The 18,456-nt window shown below is 44.1% G+C and overlaps 1 protein-coding gene across 1 annotated transcript in view; it reads right to left on the bottom strand.

Moving 5' to 3' along the window:
- PLCB3 (phospholipase C beta 3) overlaps positions 1-18,456 on the bottom strand; it is a 550,119-nt gene that overhangs the window by 152,397 nt on the left and 379,266 nt on the right. Inside the window, exons 11-14 of the mRNA XM_069207906.1 lie at positions 6,389-6,546; positions 4,127-4,209; positions 3,766-3,850; positions 2,118-2,322 (exon numbers count right to left, since the gene is read on the bottom strand). Of these exons, the coding sequence (XP_069064007.1) occupies positions 2,118-2,322; positions 3,766-3,850; positions 4,127-4,209; positions 6,389-6,546 (531 nt within the window). The remainder of the gene's footprint in view (positions 1-2,117; positions 2,323-3,765; positions 3,851-4,126; positions 4,210-6,388; positions 6,547-18,456) is intronic.

The raw sequence follows: 18,456 nt of genomic DNA, 5'->3' as shown, positions 1-18,456 counted from the left end.
CTGTAGCTGACTGAGGATGTGGGTGAAAAGAAGAAGGTAACTTTATGGACTGATTGCCATGAAATGCTGATACCACCTTCAGCCAGAAAAGAGGGGGTGTGCAGAACAACCATGTCGTTCTGTCCTTGCATAAAGGGTTCCTCGACCGATAAAGCTTGAAGCTCATCCACTCTTCTGAGAGAGATGATGGCTACCATGAAGACAACTTTCTAAGAGATAATCCGAAGTCTGCAGGTGTGTACAGGCTCAAAGGTTGCACCAAGGAGCCCAGTGAAGACAATGTTAAGATCCAAGTAGGGAACTGGAAGCAGTTTTTGACATAGTACCCTTTTAAGACGTTGCATTAAAGCTTCAATGAGAGGAACTCTAAATTCTGTTGATCTCAGTTTTCCAAGTATGCAGCTATTGCTACCGAGTCTGCTCATGCAAAAGTGTACGCCAACCCTGACTTTCTTTCAAGGGCTGAATTTGCCACTGGAACAGTGACTGGCACATTGGTTCCACTTCACTGTATAGAAAGCAGACGTATTATTCAACTTCAGGAGTAGAGATTGAAAATAACTGGGTCAACGTGCACGCACTGCAGCAATTAGAATTAGGTCCATTGGTGTTTGACACAGTTTCCATACCACATGTGGATTCAGCAGTAGCAGGAGAAATGATAATCAAATATCCCTGACAGTACACACAGACATCACTGCCCAGGCGGCATGATTGTAGGAGCCATAACACCAAGGTTTTGTATTTTAATTTTTTTTATGTTGCAATAAAGTATTTTGTTAGCATCCTCCAATGCTGGGAATACTGACTGAGATCTGGGAGTAGTTCTCCCACTTACTCACTTATTCATACATTCTGTGAGAAGATCAGGAAAATCGTTGTCGAGACTCAGGATGGTCAAGTGTTTCCATATAGTATTCCAGAGTTAGAAGAGGGAAACTGATGTAACTGATTAATGCTTGAAATCCAACATTGAGCTTACGGGTTTGTCCTTTTCGAGAATAAGTAGGTATGGTGAACACACCCTTTGCCCCTTTTGATTCACAAGCAGTTCTTCAACAGCAACTTTTCGTAGCAGTGCATGCACTTCTCTATTATAAGGTTTAGCTGATTCTTGTTGATCTTTTGGGGGCGCTGCGAATGCTCTTTGGATGGCTGGATCATGAGGTGATTGTGGTTCATCTGTATTTCTCAGCGTCGCTTTAAGGGGTCTCGGTTAATTAGTTTAGTGGCATCAGAAGTCTTTTTCGATGAGCAGCGTTTACAGAGTCATCGAAGCACGCCTGCGCCAGCTGGCGGAAAAAATAATCTGAGGTCCAGTCTGTGTCCTGGTGCAGTGTGGGTCTCAGGGGAGGGTAAAACAGGTCATCTGGAAACCGAAACTACTACTTCAATGAACAACTTGTAATGTTCAGAGTTCAACACTATGCGGCAGGAAAGTGCACACCATGTGCATTTATAGATACTCTTTCTGCGAACACTTCTTTCAACGCTTGAAACAGTAATAGGTCCTCAATTCCTTTTTACACCAACAATGAATGTCCACTGATTCTTAGACTAGTGATCTGATACTTCATTAATTGCACCATTAATCTAGGACCATATTTTTCACACACATATTCGGTTCCTAATGCCGACTGGTTCTCAGACTAAGAAATTGTCCCTGTACATTTCTTGCACTGGTAATAATCTAATCGCCTTTCTTCTGGTCTATTTTACGATGCTGTCACCTTTCAAAGGTCAGATAACATTCTGACCAGAGTCCTGAGACAATCTTTGATTCTCAGGCTGCAGAGGTCAACCTATACAGTGTTCAAAGAATGAATAGTCTAATGAACACATGCATCTAGGACTACGTCAATACATGGCTAGATAAGAACACAATAAGGAAGAGTGTGGAAAGAGGACAGGGCAGGGTTTCCCCTACAGGAAATAACAGCTTCCACATGCTAGTTCAAGGGTTGTGGAGGTGCGCAAAATCTTCCTTTGTGTAGAAGGACAAAGATAATTCCACCATCCAGCCAGGCAAGCATCTAATTATCTTGGTTAGTGTGAAGGTTTCAGGGGTGAAGGTGTGAGACCCCGAAGTGACCTCTGAAGATGAATCTCAGCTTTACCTAGGTTTGGCGAGGGCAGATCTCCCACACTGGAGGAGTCGCTGTAGGTGCTGTAGGTACTATAACTACTTGATGTCTGCTCTACAGGGCGCTTCTTCAGACTGCCATCGTATGACTTGCAGTGGTGCTGCCGCCTCTTCTTGTTCTTCACCAGGATCCTGCCAAGCAGCTCTTGAGGGCTGGGCAGGGCAACGCCGGCTTGCAACTAGAACAGAAGAAGGCGTCACCATGTCAGTTGGTTGGTATATGGAGAAGGGACACAATTCAGTGATAAATGTGTGGTCTCAACAGCCATGAGTAATAATGTACATGTTGCAGTGGAGAACTTCTACATGTGGCAGTCACTTATGGACTAGAACAGAATTCTAAACCAATGCAGTGCTCCGCAATAGTTTTCTTTTTCATAGCCTATTCCAACAGTTATGCAGTCTAAACGACCATAATTCAAATCCTTTAAACCCTGAAGCAGTATTGTGCCCTACTTTACTCTTACGATTCTTAAACCACAGCACACCTAATGCAACAGCAGCCTTACAACTTCATCACTCCCGGGTTTGCTTATTTTACCTCAGACGATGAGTCGTGCACTATGCCCACTATGTTAAAGTCACAGCCCGGACCATGTCATGCACTTCTCGCCTCTCTCTGACTCAGCATTTTGCTTGATAAAATACTCCACCACCAAGTAAACATCCAATCCTGATTCATCTTTCTAAATTTGCCCCAGTTGTGTATTACACCTCAAAACATGATCATAAGTTTTCCCCTTCCGGCGCTGCATAGCTTTGTGATAGAGGTTGCCAAGGAAGGCATGGCTCAAGCCTGGCTGAAATATCTGGCTAGGACCTTGGTCCCTAGGGGCGGGTGTGCAAGATAAAGTCAAGCCAAGCATGCCAGGCACTGCTCATTTTCCTCCCTAATAAAGTTTTTAAAACACACAAGGGATTTTAGAGCGTGGTTGAGAGGGGCATCCACCAAAAGGTGATGGATGTCCTGTCAGCCTTATGTAGCGTGAAAATGCTATCAATCTTAATATGGTAGATGGGACATTCACTACTTTTTGGAAGCTGTCACATCCACCCAACTGTAAATAAGGCCTTAAACAACTAACTTATTTTCCGCTTCAACCTTTACTTTTATTAAATGTCTGCAAATCCAGTGACATGATCCAATGTGCAAAAGTTAAACAGAATTGTTTTTTATCATATGTTTGTCTGACGAAAAATGCATGATTTATGTGACAAATATTCATGGATTTGGCTTGAGCTCTGGCTCTAACAGCCAAGTCAGACATCTGGCCTTGCTCTGCCACGGCTCACTCTATGAATCTGCTGGCTTGCTCACCTTTACTTTCTAACCAAGAACATTCCAGTTGGCAAATGCCTAGCATCCTCGATTTTTCCAACTACATGAAGCAAGCAGCTCATATTGCTTTAGGTTCCCACATCCTTTTACATCTCTGGCTCTCCTTTTATATTAAAAAAAGAAAAAGAGATTGATGTGCTTGCCGCAAAGGGATCCTTATTCACTCACCAGAAGCAGACACTCTCAAATGACTCCTGCTGTATTATATACTCTGTATAGATTGCATCATTACTCACATCCAATTACCACCACCTGATCAAAACATTTCAGAGTGATTTCTTACCGGATATTTCTCGAGAGGGTCGATTAACAGGGCATCACCAAAGATGGTTCGGCAGTATTCCGCCATCTTAGCTTGTTGCTTGGCACTACAGAATATTACAGACAGAAAAATGCAAACATTAAGAGTGACAGCCCTAACTAAGGCAGCACTTTGGGGGATAGCGCAGAGCCCCATAAATGGCAGACGTTCACAACCTCTGTAGAGGATGTGGTAGGAGCAGAGGTGGGTAATTCACAAATCCTGCATGACTCTACCAGAGGCAGTGTAGCAGCTGTGTTTAATTCTCCAGACAACAGATATACATTACTCCCGCCATCCCCAAATTGTATGTTTTACCAGTAAAACCAGAACATATACTTACGAATCAACATGATTCTCAAAAGAGAGGATAACAGGATATGGGGAGGTCTTGAAAGCACTCTCGGCGATCGCTTCAATCACCTCCTGCATGAAGAAAAGTCACTGTTACTCTACAATGGAACCCCCACACTCTGACTCACTAGGCCCTTCCAGTTACCACCAAAGGAAATTTTGCACCACCTTGTGGTACTGAATGGAAACTGCATGTTCACTGCTCAAAAATGTGAGACCAGGTAAAGCCGTGCAAAACACATTACCGCTTTAACAGTCAAGAACTCCCTGCATTCCTCTAGAAATCATAAAAAGGGCTAAAGCTTAACTAAGGTCCGTCTGTCTTTTTGCTCCAGGGAAGGCCTCACAGCTAGTATACACAATATCTTCATCTACCGAAAAGATTGAGGCCTATGAAAAAGATATGGAGATTTAGGGCCATATGTACGAACACATTTTCCCACAGACACAGAATGGGTAAAACCCTTTGCTACATCTGGCCCATAGTTCCTTATTCATATGAAAGTCTGAAATTAGGACATAGATAAAGAAACTAACCTGTCTGTTAAAAAAAAAAATCGGTTCTGAAGAAGAGTCAGGAGTCATGGACTAGAGAAAAGTGAAGGCCACTAGGAAGGCAATACACTAAAACAATCCATGGGTTTCTAAAACAGCGAAGCCAGGTTTGCTAGAACAAAACTCAGATTCCAGTGAGAATGTGATTTTTTTACTGGAGAACAAACAGAGAAGTTTGCCAAACTGTGTTTTAATAACCAGGTTAGACAAGGAAGGAAGCATCAAGGAAATTCTTGTAGTGCCAACAATTAACTCTTACAGACATCTAATTAAATAAGTGTACAAGCCAACTGCAGTGTGAACAGTAATATTTCCAACAGGGCCACTACTGGAAAGTTTTCCTTGATTTCCTTGGCCACTTGTTGAGCATAACCTGCCCCTGGGACATCTCTTTTAAGAGTAGACATGTGTGATTCAAATTTTTCAAGGTGCCAGGCATTAAAAAAAATCACAAAAGGAAAGAAAGACCTGAGAACCTTTAATCCACTTTTGAGAGGAGGTTCGATGTTTGTAGGAGAACAAGTACTAGGGATAAAAAGTGATGGATATCGAAATGAGTATATGTTCTGAACCTCAACTTCTGGTCGACGTAGTGGGTCATGTAAATAGGAAGAACAATCTGGACAATTCAACATCATAAGCAGTAACCCAGACCAGCAGATCTAACTCATTCGCTACGTACACTGCCTGGATCGGGATTTGTGTCTGGTGGAGAACAGACTGTCTTGAACACCCATAGTGTGCTAAATGCAAGAACAACAGTGGGATTCAGTTGTCACTGTTATCCATTGGTGTCCACATTCTTCTCTTTTTCAATGAGTGGTGTCAAGAGAAATGCTTTGGTTCAAGACACCACTCCACACCTGTCATACTGTCCATGTACTCTAATTCTACATTTCCTTGATTGGAACATCTCGTCACGTCAGAACGCTGGATACATTCCAGCTACTCCTCTGAATCCTTAACTGTGGTGGTTCAGCGTGGAATACTTATGAAGCAGGCTCTAAGAGAGTTAACACGAGTACCTAGAATGTGGTCTATTCAATTCTTCTAGTTTTCTTTACCCCCTATTTTTTTTAATTTGGAAATTGGGGGATGCAGGGAGCCCTAGGTGTGGTTCAGAGACGTCATATGGCAGCTGCAAGATCAGACATTTCACTGTGCCTCAGTCCCCTCCATCTTTGTAATGATTTGACACAGTTTTCATTGTTTCCAGAAGATGTTGGGTGGAGGTGCGAACTGTATGGTGTCATTAATTGATCGAAGGATTAGCACATCTGTGGAATTACGTCCAGATAACTCAAGAAAGTATCTTGGCAAACTCTGTTTACAGGTAGTTTACCCTTTTACTTAATTTATGATTAATCCTCCTCACTTTTCCAACTTCAACATCGACACCCCATATCCCTACCTTATTGTCAATTGTTTGTGTTAATTCAAGTATAATTAGCCCACAGGGTAATTCAAATGGTTACTGCAATTGTGTGGTCATAGTATGCTGTGCATGACCAATTAGATGCTCTTATAATGGCTGCCACTGCTTACAGCTAAAATATATATTAGATTGTTATAAGGGTATCGAAGAATATACACTATTTCTAGATGAGTAAAGGTAATGGTATTGGAAGCACTGAAATGTGGGCTTGTGAGATTTAACACATATTCCTTACATACAAAGTGTGCATCCTGATGGTACCTTGAAGGAAATTTCTGTGGTCATGGTGAAGCCATGGGTGATGAATGGCTCTTCATCTTGTGGTCTTCCCTTCCAGCAGTCCAGCTCAATGCAACGGCAACCAGTAAGCAGGACCTGTCGGTACATCTCAACAGAAGAGTTCCCTGTCAGCTGTCCAGCTGCATGATAAGGAATAAGTCAGACTATGGCAAACGTTTTAAGAGCAAGACATGCTAGCCATAAGAATGAATATAAGTCACTACCATACAAGAGGAATATAGGTCACTTACCCCAACAAGAGTCCATACTACTGACGGATCTTCACAACGCAACTATGCAGGTAAGAGTATTGTGTCCTTTTTAAGTATGTTTTTATGTGTATCTATGTACACACACACACACACACACATATATTTATACATACACACACACACACACACACACATATATATATATATTACCTAGTGGCGGTCACCACTATGTAGTTATAGCAACGAGCTAGTTTCTGTAGGTAAAGCTGCTTTTTACTTGCCTATATCTTTAGCGCCACTTGACGAATCTTCCCCAAATTTTTTTACCAAAAAATTTGACAGTCACAAGAGCTGCTGTTTGGAAAGTTTGGGGTGATCCATCAACGGGGGGGGGAGACAAAATTAGATCGTTTCCAGTGTTAATTCCATTAGGAAATCTTAATGTCGGCAAAATCACTATATGGAATTGCACCAAATTTGGCAGAAAGGTAGCTCTTGGTCCAGACAAAGCCCTTTTTGTTATTTGGTGTAAATCCGTTCAGTAGTTTTTGAGAAACTAAAGAAAATCCAAGTTTGTATATATAGGGACGCAAAGGATTTGCAACCCTTTCCGATCTCGTGCTGAGATCTGATTGGCTGCCAACACTTCAACAAGGAAGTGCTGGCAGCCATCTTGGGAAACAGTTTCATTCAAGTCCCAGAAAAAAATAACATGTATATAAAAATAAAAAAAATAAGAAAAGGGGCCACCTTAGCTCTGGTGCTGGAGGGACCAACCAACCCCACCCACCCCCCCAGCCCAAAAACATTTTTGGTTAATTTTTGTGCGATCCACGACAGATCCAGTGAAAATGTAAAAGTAAAAAAAAAAAAAAGCACAAATAAACCCAAAGCGTGGGTTTCCACGCTTTGGAATACTTAAGCCTTTTGGTGGAACAACTCCTGGAGGCATTTTTCATTGTAATGCGGGGGGGGGGGTGGAGGAGGCACCCGGCCTCCCTCGCAGCCCAGAGGATCGCCACCTCCCCGGAGCTGTAATTAAATTAAATGTGGCATTTGTTCACATGTATGTGGGGGGCCAATCGGCACCCCAGAGCCCTAGGGACCACTACCTCCCTGGGCCATTGAAGAAATTGGGTGCGGGGCGCGAGCTCTCTGCCTCAGACAGCATCCCCAGATACTACCACCCCCCCCCCAGACAAATAGTGCATACCCGATAATATCATGTGTGATAGAGCCTTCATTGTAACAGAACTCAACCATGAGAAGGTATTTCGGTGAGGGAATACCTTTCTTCATCACAGAAGTACATTTCTGCACCCTTGAAGGCAACATTACTTACCCATGTCATTGTTTTTCAGCTTCACATCTATTACAACTGTACATGTTTTTCACATACTGAGGTTGGATCCAGACTTGCCGTTGACTAGTTCTGTTAATACAACACATAGTAAAGTGGGATTGCTCCAAGAACTTGTCTATAATCACTCCCCTAATTCTGTGACATTGAACTAAGTATCACAATTCCACTTGACCTCTTTAAATTGTATCTGAAAAGATCAAGTGTTGAGATCTCTTGAAAAATATCAAAAAGTTGTAACCTCTGTTGCTTTATGGAGGAACTAAGGGCGAGACCACGAGGCATCCAGATATCCTTGCAACTTCTCAGGGTGAGAGTTGTGGAACTCGAACAACCCCCCGCTTGGCTTTCATATGCTTTGACTTCGACTTACAAGAAGGGCTGGACCGCGACATGGATCTGTGGCCAGAATGGCCCGAGAGCAGGAACGAGTCCACTCTCTTGACTTAGATCAGGACTTCTGAGACTTTTTTTGGGAGGTTGGCGATATATAGCTTCACCTGGATTGACTTCAGAGTCTTAAGGGCAACTCCTTGCAGGACTTGGATTTGTGACCCAAACCCAAATATTACAAGCACACCTCATGGGCATCTGTTACAGATATTTGTTTGCGCTGGTACCCACAATGCTGAAACTCAGTAGTTTTAGGAGAGTTCCCTTGCAAACTGGAAAAAACCTGAATTTTAAGAAATAAACCTGAGGAAGAAAACATTGGGAGCGAGTGCTTGATCCACATATGAAAGGAACTTATATTGACTGCAGGGGTGGAGCTTGTATGCAGCTCTATTGTCAATTCTAGGCAGTACAAAGTAAACGCAGAGCTACATGCGACCAATAACCAACGCAGTAGCAATGCTGTTCAACTCTTCTGATCTAGTCTCGTGCCTGTGGATACTCTAAAGTGAAGGTTCTCCGACTAGAAGTATCCATCATAAAAATTAAATGATATATATATTTTCACTTACAAAAAAAAAGGTTACAGGGACGTTACAGTAAGGCTCACATTTAAATGTACAAAACCATAGAAATTCACCTACTGGAGTTATTTCAAATAACTCTATCCTAAGGTAATTATAACTCACACCCCGTGGTCCTAGCTGGCTCCCCGCATACTGCGGGAGCAAGCATTGCTCCCTCAAGCAGGGTGTTGCTTTAAATAGCAGCTCCCTGCTTGCGGGAGCAATGTTTTCATCTTTCCCGGTGAGTCCCCGCATACATAATAGTTTATTGCCCTGGTGAGGTGGTAGTCCCCAGAGGGCCATGCGAGCTCCTGCATAGCTTTACGAGGATTTTTCCCAGGAAGGCGGTGGTCCGAGGGTGCCATGGGTACACTCGACTGCCTACATATTATATTACTCTTTCCCAGGGGAGGTGGTGGTCCCCGGGACTTTGATAAGCCGTTGGAGGGGGGCCTCAGCGCCTCCCACCTATAATTTATTAATGTTACCAGGACCTGGCCCAACCGGGAGCTGAATGAAAAAGCAAGCATGGGAGGTCATGCTTTTTTATTTTAGTTTTTATTTTAAAATCCACGGTGAAATTTGTGAAAATTCGCAATTTTTGCTGTGAATTAAAAAAAATATTTTTAGCTCTGGGAGCGTTCCTGGGGGACCCCTGGACCAAGGCTAGGGGCGTAGGGTAACAGTACCCTTCTCCCTTTTATTTTTCACTTTTTGCCTCCAACACTTCCTGGATGAAGTGTTGGCAGCTAATCAGATCTCTGCACGAGAACGGCAGTATTTGCAAATTAGTCACAACCCTATATATACCAATTTTGATTTCCTTTACTTTCTCCTAAACAACTGAACGGATTAACACAAAATAAAAAAGGTTAATCTGCGGATCAAAAGCTACCTTTCTGCCAAATTTGGTGTAATTCTGTCCAGCGGTTTGGGCTGCAAGCGTGTCTGAAGAGTCTATGAGAATTAACGTGGGAAACACACTCTTTGACCTCCCCCCTTTTCTTGACCCCCACTTGAAGGAGGACTCCAAAACTTTCCAGGCAAAACAAAATTCAAGAGGGCACTTGTTTCGAAAAAATTGGAGTAGATTGGTCAAACAGTGCCAAAGATAGAGGCAAGTTAAAAAATGCTTTTTTTAATGAAAACTAGGTCCTAACTATAATTACCTACTGGTGAGCGCCAGTACATGTATATATATATATATATATATATATATATATATACACACACAAACACACACACACACACACACACATCGATTTCACTTTCACCTCATCCACTGGTTGAGGAAAAAAGCGCACTCAGGTGTGCTCTATCAAGGTGTTTATTGCCCCAAATTCGACGCATTTTGACTATGCGGGGTCTTGTTCACAATTGTTATGCCAATTTGGGCATGGAACTAGGGAGCAAGCAATAAGCATTTGTGTGTGTATATATATGTTTTTTTCACTGGAAAAAAGTAAACGTTAAAGGGAGATTATATTTAGGTGAAAATGTCAGTTTAAACATACCACTTTAAACAAACAGTACCACTGAAATTCACCAGTTATAGTTAGCTCAACTATAACTTGTGCTATAAAGTAACTGTTGGAAATGATCCTTTTTGCAGGGTTATCCCCAAACTTTTTTCCTTCTTCCTCCTATTTATTCAGGTCTGTTTTTACTGGTTGATTGTCTCTGCGCACTTTACCACTGCTAATCAGTGCTAAAGTGCAAGTGCTCCATATAGAAATTGTACTGTTGATTGGTTTGTCCATGATTGGCATATCTGATTTACAGGTAAGTCCCTAGTAAAGTGCACTAGAGGTGCCCAGGGGGTGTAAATCAAACGCTACTAGTGGGCCTGAAGCACTGGTTGTGCCACCCACATTAGTAGCCCTGTAACCATGGCTCAGACCTGCCACTGCAGTGTCTGTGTGTGCAGTTTTAAACTGCCAATTCGACTTGGCAAGTGTACTCACTTGCCAGGCCTAAACCGTCCCTTTTACTACATGTCAGACACCCCTAAGGCAGGCCCTAGGTAGCCTCAGGGGCAGGGTGCAGTGTATGGTCAAGGTAGGACATATACTAGTGTGTTTTATATGTCCTAACAGTGAAATACTGCCAAATTCGGTTTTCACTGTGCAAGGCCTATCTCTCTCATAGGTTAGCATGGGGGCTGCCTTTAAATATCCTTGAAGCGCAGACTCCCTTTGAGAGCAGATACAAATATGGAGTTTGGGGCCTCTGAACTCACAATGTAAAAATACATCTTTTATTGAAGTTGGTTTTTAAATTGTCTGTTTGAAAATGCCACTTTTATAAAGTAGGCATTTTCTTGCTTAAACCATTCTGTGACTCCGCCTGTTTGTGGATTCCCCGTCTGGGTCAATTTAACAGTTGGGCTGTTCACACCTCTTCTCTAGACAGTGACACAAAAGGGGGCACGGGTGTAGCCTGCATTTCCTGATGAGCTATCTGAGCTAGAGGGGAGGGAGGAGTAGTCGTTCACACCTGAAAGGACTGTGCCTGCCATCACACAATGCAGTCTCCGACCCCCTGGTGTGTGTCTGGGGCCTGGCCTGGACAGGGAAGGATCTGGCAAATACTTGAGACTTCGCTTTGAAGTTTGCTAACTTCAAAGGCTGAAAGGGGTATAAGAAGAAGACAGAAAACACCCCAGACTTTTAGAATCTTTCTGGAATCAAGAGGAACCTCTGCCCAGGAGAAGAGCTGAAGAGGTGAAGGAGGAGTACCGTCCCTTTGCTGTGTTGCTTTGCTGGACTGGCCTGCCGTTGTTGCTTCTGCCTGAAAAGAGTGCAAAGGGTGAACTTTGCTGTGTGTCCTGCTTGAGAAAGTTCTCCAAGGGCTTGGAGTAGAACTTACCTCCTGTAGGAAGTCTCAGGAACACCAAAGACTTCAGTTTCCCTGACCTGCAGCACTGGGAACTGTGTCTTTTGTGCTGTTCAAGAGGAGAAACCACTGTGCCACCATCAACGAAGCCGCTGGCCGCACCGTAAACAGCTGACGCCGCACAGAGTCGCATTGCCCCGCTTCGGACCGCGACCCTGGTCTCACCGCCACCGTCATCAGACGACTTCACCGAGCTGCTGCTCGCACCGTGACCTGTGGTCCCCGCACCCCGGCATCGCCTGCTAACACCACAGCCTCGGCACCCCGCCGATGCCGCTCCTGCTGATACCGGCACCGCTGCCTGCACCGTGGCCTGTGGACACTGCTCGTGAGGAGCACGAAACACCGTCCCGCACCGCAGCCCCAGTCCACTGATGCCAGCACCATCAACTCCAGTGCCGTTACCAGGCATCCCTGCCTGCACCGTGGCCTGTGGACAGTGCTGGTGAGGGACACGAAGCACGGTCCCGCGCCACTGGCTTGGGCCTACCGACGGCAGAGCTTCCGCAACAACAACGCCGCTGCCTGCACCCTGACCTATGGACACCGCACATTGCACCGCCCCGTTTCACACAGCAGCCGTGGTCTCACCAACGCCGCTGGATGCAGTCACCGAGCCGCTGCCTGCATCGTGACCTGTGGGCACCACACGTCGCATCGTCCCGCTTCGCACCGCAGCCCTGATGCCATCCACACCAGCGCTCCTGACTATCAGCCCGGAGTTCGATCTGCAACGTGTGTAATTTCAAGGGTCCGACGATTCCTCTCTCCTGAGCTCACCGTGAGGATCACAACGCCCAACAAATCCAAGGTACTGTTTGCAGGTCTTCCCAATACCGTAGCTGGCCCGCGATGCCGGGGCCGGCTTGAGCTGTTGGTTTTGTTGATCACAACGCCGTGATAGTCCCAGGTGGAGCTATTGACTTCAAGGAACTGTATTTTTTAATAAATCTTGCTAAATTCATATTTTTATTACTGTATGTTGGATTTTTATCATATTTGGTCTTGTTTTAAATAGATAAATATTGGCTATTTTTCTAAAACTGGTGTGGTGTCCTTTTGTAGTGTTTTAACTGTGTTACTGTATGTTCTGTTCCAATGCTTTACAGATTGCTTCTGAGATAAGCCTGACTCCTTGTGCCAAGCTACCAAGGGGGTGAGAGCAGGGGTTATCTGAGCAGGTATCTCCCTTAGCCTGACTAGAGTGAGGGTCCCTACTTGGACAGGGTTCAAACGGACTGCTAGCTAGAGGCCCCTATTTCTAACAGTAACTGTAAATTGCGCCCGTCTTGCACAGTTTTGTCACCAATGTAATTTCAGATGTTGCAGTCATGTTATCAATGATGTCAAAAACATGTTACGAGTGATGTAATATGGGAGATAATAAACAGTATATGGTGAGTGCGAGAGTTTCTAGTTACTTTAGGGCACGTGGGTAGGTGAAGGGGGCGCACACCCCTCCCCTAAAATTAAAGTCAGACCCAAGGAAAGGGGTCCCCAGGGCTTTCTCAAGTCTCAGGGAGGTTGGCTGTAAGCCCCTTCCTCTTAATATGTATTTGGCCCCAGGCCATGGGGGCCCCAGGGCCTCTAGAAAGCTCAGGGAAAGGGACCACAAGCCCCCCCTACCCATGAAATAAATAGCACCAACACCCTGGGCCCTGGCTCACCCTGCAGTGCTTATTTTTAAAAAGGGTGGGCAGCCGCACTTTTTTCATTTATTTATTTAACAGGACTGCGAATTAGCGGTCCTGTTAAAATGCACATTAGGTATTTTGCCCCAGGGTGTGGGGTCCCTTCTATGACCCCACACCAGGCCTAGGGATGCACAGTATCCCTACCCTGCTGCTCTATATTTTTTTATTTTTGTCATGACATGGGACTGAGTCACTGAGTCCTAAAATGGCTGCTGCCAGATCTTTGTTGATGTGGTGGCAGACAATCAGATATTATCTTTAGATCGGTCGAATTCATAAACTTCCTACACTGTGTGAAATATATGAGTGTTTAGAACCTTAATTTCTCTTAAAGTAATGAACAGAGTTACACCAAAATACAACAATCACTGGCAAAGCCAATAGTTTTTGCCTATGCGTTGTGTATAGGCTTTGTTAATGTTTCCTTTACATGGTGCATAATATTTGCGTTGCTGTGCACCATGGCATTAAGTATTAAAAAAAAAAAAAAAAAGGCTATGACGCAGTCAATGCGGACTGTGTTATAGCCTTTTTTTAAGCCATGCTGCAGTGCAGCTCAACTGAGCAACATGTAAAAAAGTTTGAAAGGACCAGAGGTCCTTCAGGTAGGTCTCCTGCAAGAAAGCATTGAGGGTGAGCAACCGTAGCTCATTCAGATCCACCCACTGGAGGAGAAAATAAGCTGGGAGGGGGCTTCGAGGCCTTTACGACCTCGGTGTGCAGAGCAGACCGAATACTCACCTCCAGACAGATGGTCTTAGGGGTAACTAAAATGGTGACTCCACATACGCTCCTCAAAACAGACAAACCACAGTAAACCATGAGAGGGAGAACACCCTGGACATCGCCTACACATGACCAATGCCAGAAGTGATTCAAAACGGCAATCAATATCACATAACAAAACATTTTAATATCTAACTGCAGCATGTCTAGGCAGAAGTAAATGAATCCCCAAATGACAGTTCCTAAAACACCACACGTCTGCACCATCTAGGTGGGCAAGAGCCTTAAGGCTGACAGTTGCTGCACACACAGGATAGTGGAGTTATAAATACACAACTGCATTAAGGCCTCACTGATACCCACCATGTGCAGTGGCTGCACAAGGTGGGCATCCTGCGTGAGCCTGCACACTGAGGTCCCTGGAGGCATGTTTACCAGAGCTGCAGTCTGCACCCTGGAAGGGGTTGCATACCGTTTGTTGGAGCTCTGTTGGAAAAGTGCTAAAGGCTGTGCACTATGCTCTCTTGATGAGGAAGGTGCAACACACGTACACTGTTATTACCAAACTGAGGTACTCACTCGCCTAGATGATGCACCGCACCACACTTTTGAGAAACGTCTGTGGAGGCAATCTTGCACGGCTACTGCCTCAGTGTGATACTTGCCCGGACGGCTTAAAGGAAGCACGAACTGCTGGGGCCCATGTTGCACCCGTTTTGTGAGTGACTTCTTAACTGCTGATGCCTGTGATTAGCATGTACTGCGCATGAAGGAAGTTTACACTGGTGTCCCCAAGACTTTTTTGTATTGTTCCCATAATGTGCATAATCTCTGTGCAACTCAGGCATGGAAGTTTCCTGCAATTCCAATGCAGTGCTCAAAAGCACCAGATAAAATTTTCTTCCTTAGGGGGATCCTCTTGGTGGGCTCACTCTTTTCACTCAGTAGATGCAATAGGAGGGCACGTTTGGCAATTCTGCAGGCATGCTCTAGGTTCTTGGGCCATTCTGCTATCTCACATAACGTAGAGCCCTCATGTCCCCAGGTTCAGATATCACGAGCACCAGGTGTCCGTAAATCCAGTCTGCAGTCATATAATCAAAAAGTACTCAGGCCCAAAAGGGCAGCTCTCTTGTACATCAGGAAGTTCCCGGTATCGGGCTGTAGTTCACATAGTCGCAGGGTGATGCAATCCCTGGAAAAGGGAGCTTGTTATGATGAACGAGGAGGGCGAGGAACGGCAGACCGGAGGGAAGAGGGCAAGGGAGGGATGGAAAACTAGGAGTGAAATTCTTGCTACAACAGTACGGGAGAATGTACAGCTAATGTTGTGTGTCAATGGCAGCAATTTTCAAGAGTGTTGCGGCAAGCATCTTGGTGCGCATACAAGGGGATTGGTGCGGTCCTGCATGCAGGCACATATGCACTACATTCAGAATGGGTGGAGTGGCACGGGGTGCTAATAAACATGCTCTGGCCATAAGAAGACATGAAGCTTGATATAGGATAAGGGTGGCTAGACAATCAACATTGGAGGAAGGTGGGAAGATAATATTGAGTGAGGAGGTTGGGATGAAGAGGGAAATGTAATTAAAAATAAAATAGTACCTCTTGAAGTCTGTGATGTTTGCAGAATGACACTGACCACGGACCCACGGCCAGTGACTGGAACAAGTACTTGGTCCTGACCCCACAGGTGGCATGGACAGCAAAGCAGAGAGCAGGAAGTGAAATCAGATGACGTGCCCGCCAATCAGAAGCACGTAAATGAAAGCAATGTTGGACTAAGCCAATGGTCAGTTCAGATAAGTAAAGGCGGGTTCTAAGCCCCTTTTAAGATTCCGTTTTTTTTTTTTTTTTTAAATCAACAAAAGTCTTCCGCACAGTGTGCATGCGTGCCGGTGCAGGCAAAACCTAAAAGACACTTTCTGGAGCGTATCCCTATTCAATTTCCCTGTGTAAAACTGCATGGGAAAAACACATTTTGAGGAACATGCCCACTTTTCATCAAATGGTGCCAATGGCCAACCAAAAAAATATTTTCCTATAAAAGCATGGCCCTAAATATAACCACCTAGGGTCAACCATCGGGCCCCCCTCCCTGAACCATAGATCTGCCCTGGAAACCCTTTTGACCAGAGCCTGATCAAAGCAGTGTCTCGAGGATCCCATCCCCCAGGACACTGCTGTATTCCCTGCCAGCAAGAATGAGGGCCAGGAATGAAAACTATTTTCTGCCTCCACTCCCACGGAGGGATCACAGCTTTGCTCCTGCCTGGCAGGAGGACATAAAAAAAATCTGCTCCCATCCTGGCAGGAGCAAAGGAATAACAAGCATTAGTAAACCCAATAGTCTTGCCTATGCGGAGAAAGCTATTGGCACTGTCAATGTCTTTAAGCCATTTTGTATAGCTGCACAACTGATGTGTAGCATGGCTGAAAGCTATGGAAAAATAGCACTGTTCTGCATTATAATGCTACGAAAAAAGCAATATAGTGCAGTAGGACTGGCAGCATTATACCACTTTTTATTCCTTTCAGCTGTGCTGCTGAAAAACATGGTTAAAATACATTGACAAAGCCAATAGCTCTTGCACAGACACGACCTACTGACTTTTCCAAAGCTTGTTTTTATTGCTGCCAATTAACACAGAGCGAGGGAAGGTGTTTGGGAGCAGCAGGACAAAGGAGCTGGTGGAAATGCAAACTGAGGATTAGTGGACAGACAATGGAAAATATTTTGTTGCTGGCCCTGAATATGCTGTGGTTGCATGCAAGCTAAGAACATTAGTAATATTTAAAGGAAAATGAGTCAATTGAGCTTAAGTTGCAATAGTGCAAAAGATTTTTATGAGTCTAGTATGTTGATCAATTTACTCAAACTAAGTGGCTAGTAAATCAGTTTCCCCAGTCACAGCGTTCCTTTAATCTTGTGGAAATTGTGCTGGTCTGGAGCGTTTGACGGTCATTTGTCATTTAGCTGGATATTACTTTTTTGTGTGTATATTTTTTTTTGTGCTTGAAAGGAATCAAATTGCTTCCTGGATCAAATCAAAGCCTGGAAATGCCAAGCTCAGAATTTAGACTGTGCATAATTGCAGTAATCTTTGTCTTATTTGCCTTGCAAATAAAAAAATGTAAACGTTATCACATTTTTATCCCTCTGAAGAGTTGGATAGACTGGGAAGCAGTGAGCCACATATCAACTAAGTCAGCCATGTCAAGTGTTAAATTCACAGACAGATCTTGCATCTGAAGAAACTATAACTTGTGCCAGAAAGTAACTTTAGGCCACGAGTTATAGTTAGTTTTTTAATAAGAGTTTAATTATAACCATCACTGCTGAATTTCTGTGGTTTTGTGTGTGGAAAAACTTGAATCTAACTATAACGTCCTGTTGACTTGTTTTTTCAGTAATAAAAATATATTATAATTATTTTTTCATCAAATATTTACTGCAGATAATACATTGATATTATCAATGATGTTATCAAAGATGTTATGAGTGCTGTAATTTGAGAGGTAATTAGCAGCGTATGGCAAGGGCGCAAGTTATAATTACCTTAGGGCACGTTTTTTAAGTGAATTTCTATGCTTTTTTAAAATTCTATTTGCTAACTATAACCCCCCTGTAACCTTTGAATTTATCAATGAATTTCTATGGGGTGTTTTTAACAAAGTATTATTAATTACTATACCTAATTTAATAACTGCCATTGCAGGAGGTGACATCAGGGACTAGCCTGCAGTCAGGACCTGTGGTCAACCCCATATAACCACCCAGCCCCACGCCACGCACGGTTTTTGCCCACGTTGGCCAGGCCTTTGCGGCCAACCCCCTATAACCACCCAACCTTCCGCCATGCGGCAGAGGTTGGCCGCAGGGCCTGCCCTGGGGTTGGGTGGTTAAAGTGGGTTGGCAGCAACCCAAAGATTTTGGGAAAAAGACTTCAGTGTTCCATCACGAGGAATGTTTAACATTCAAAACACTAGTAAATAAAAAGACCACCATGAGATAAGAGGATTTGAACCCTCAACCTATTGAATGTCGTTCAAGAGCTTTACCAGATGGCCACAAGTGACTCTGTTGCACTATGCATCAAAATATAGCTATAATATTTGAACCAAACATCTTACTAGTGTGACACTTTGACGTCACATATGGAAACCATTGCAACACCAATCTCTCTTGCTCTCTCTTTCA

This window comes from Pleurodeles waltl, chromosome 9, assembly GCF_031143425.1.
Source record: "Pleurodeles waltl isolate 20211129_DDA chromosome 9, aPleWal1.hap1.20221129, whole genome shotgun sequence".
Classification (NCBI taxonomy): domain Eukaryota; kingdom Metazoa; phylum Chordata; class Amphibia; order Caudata; family Salamandridae; genus Pleurodeles; species Pleurodeles waltl.
This window is presented reverse-complemented; position numbering and strand designations above follow the sequence as displayed.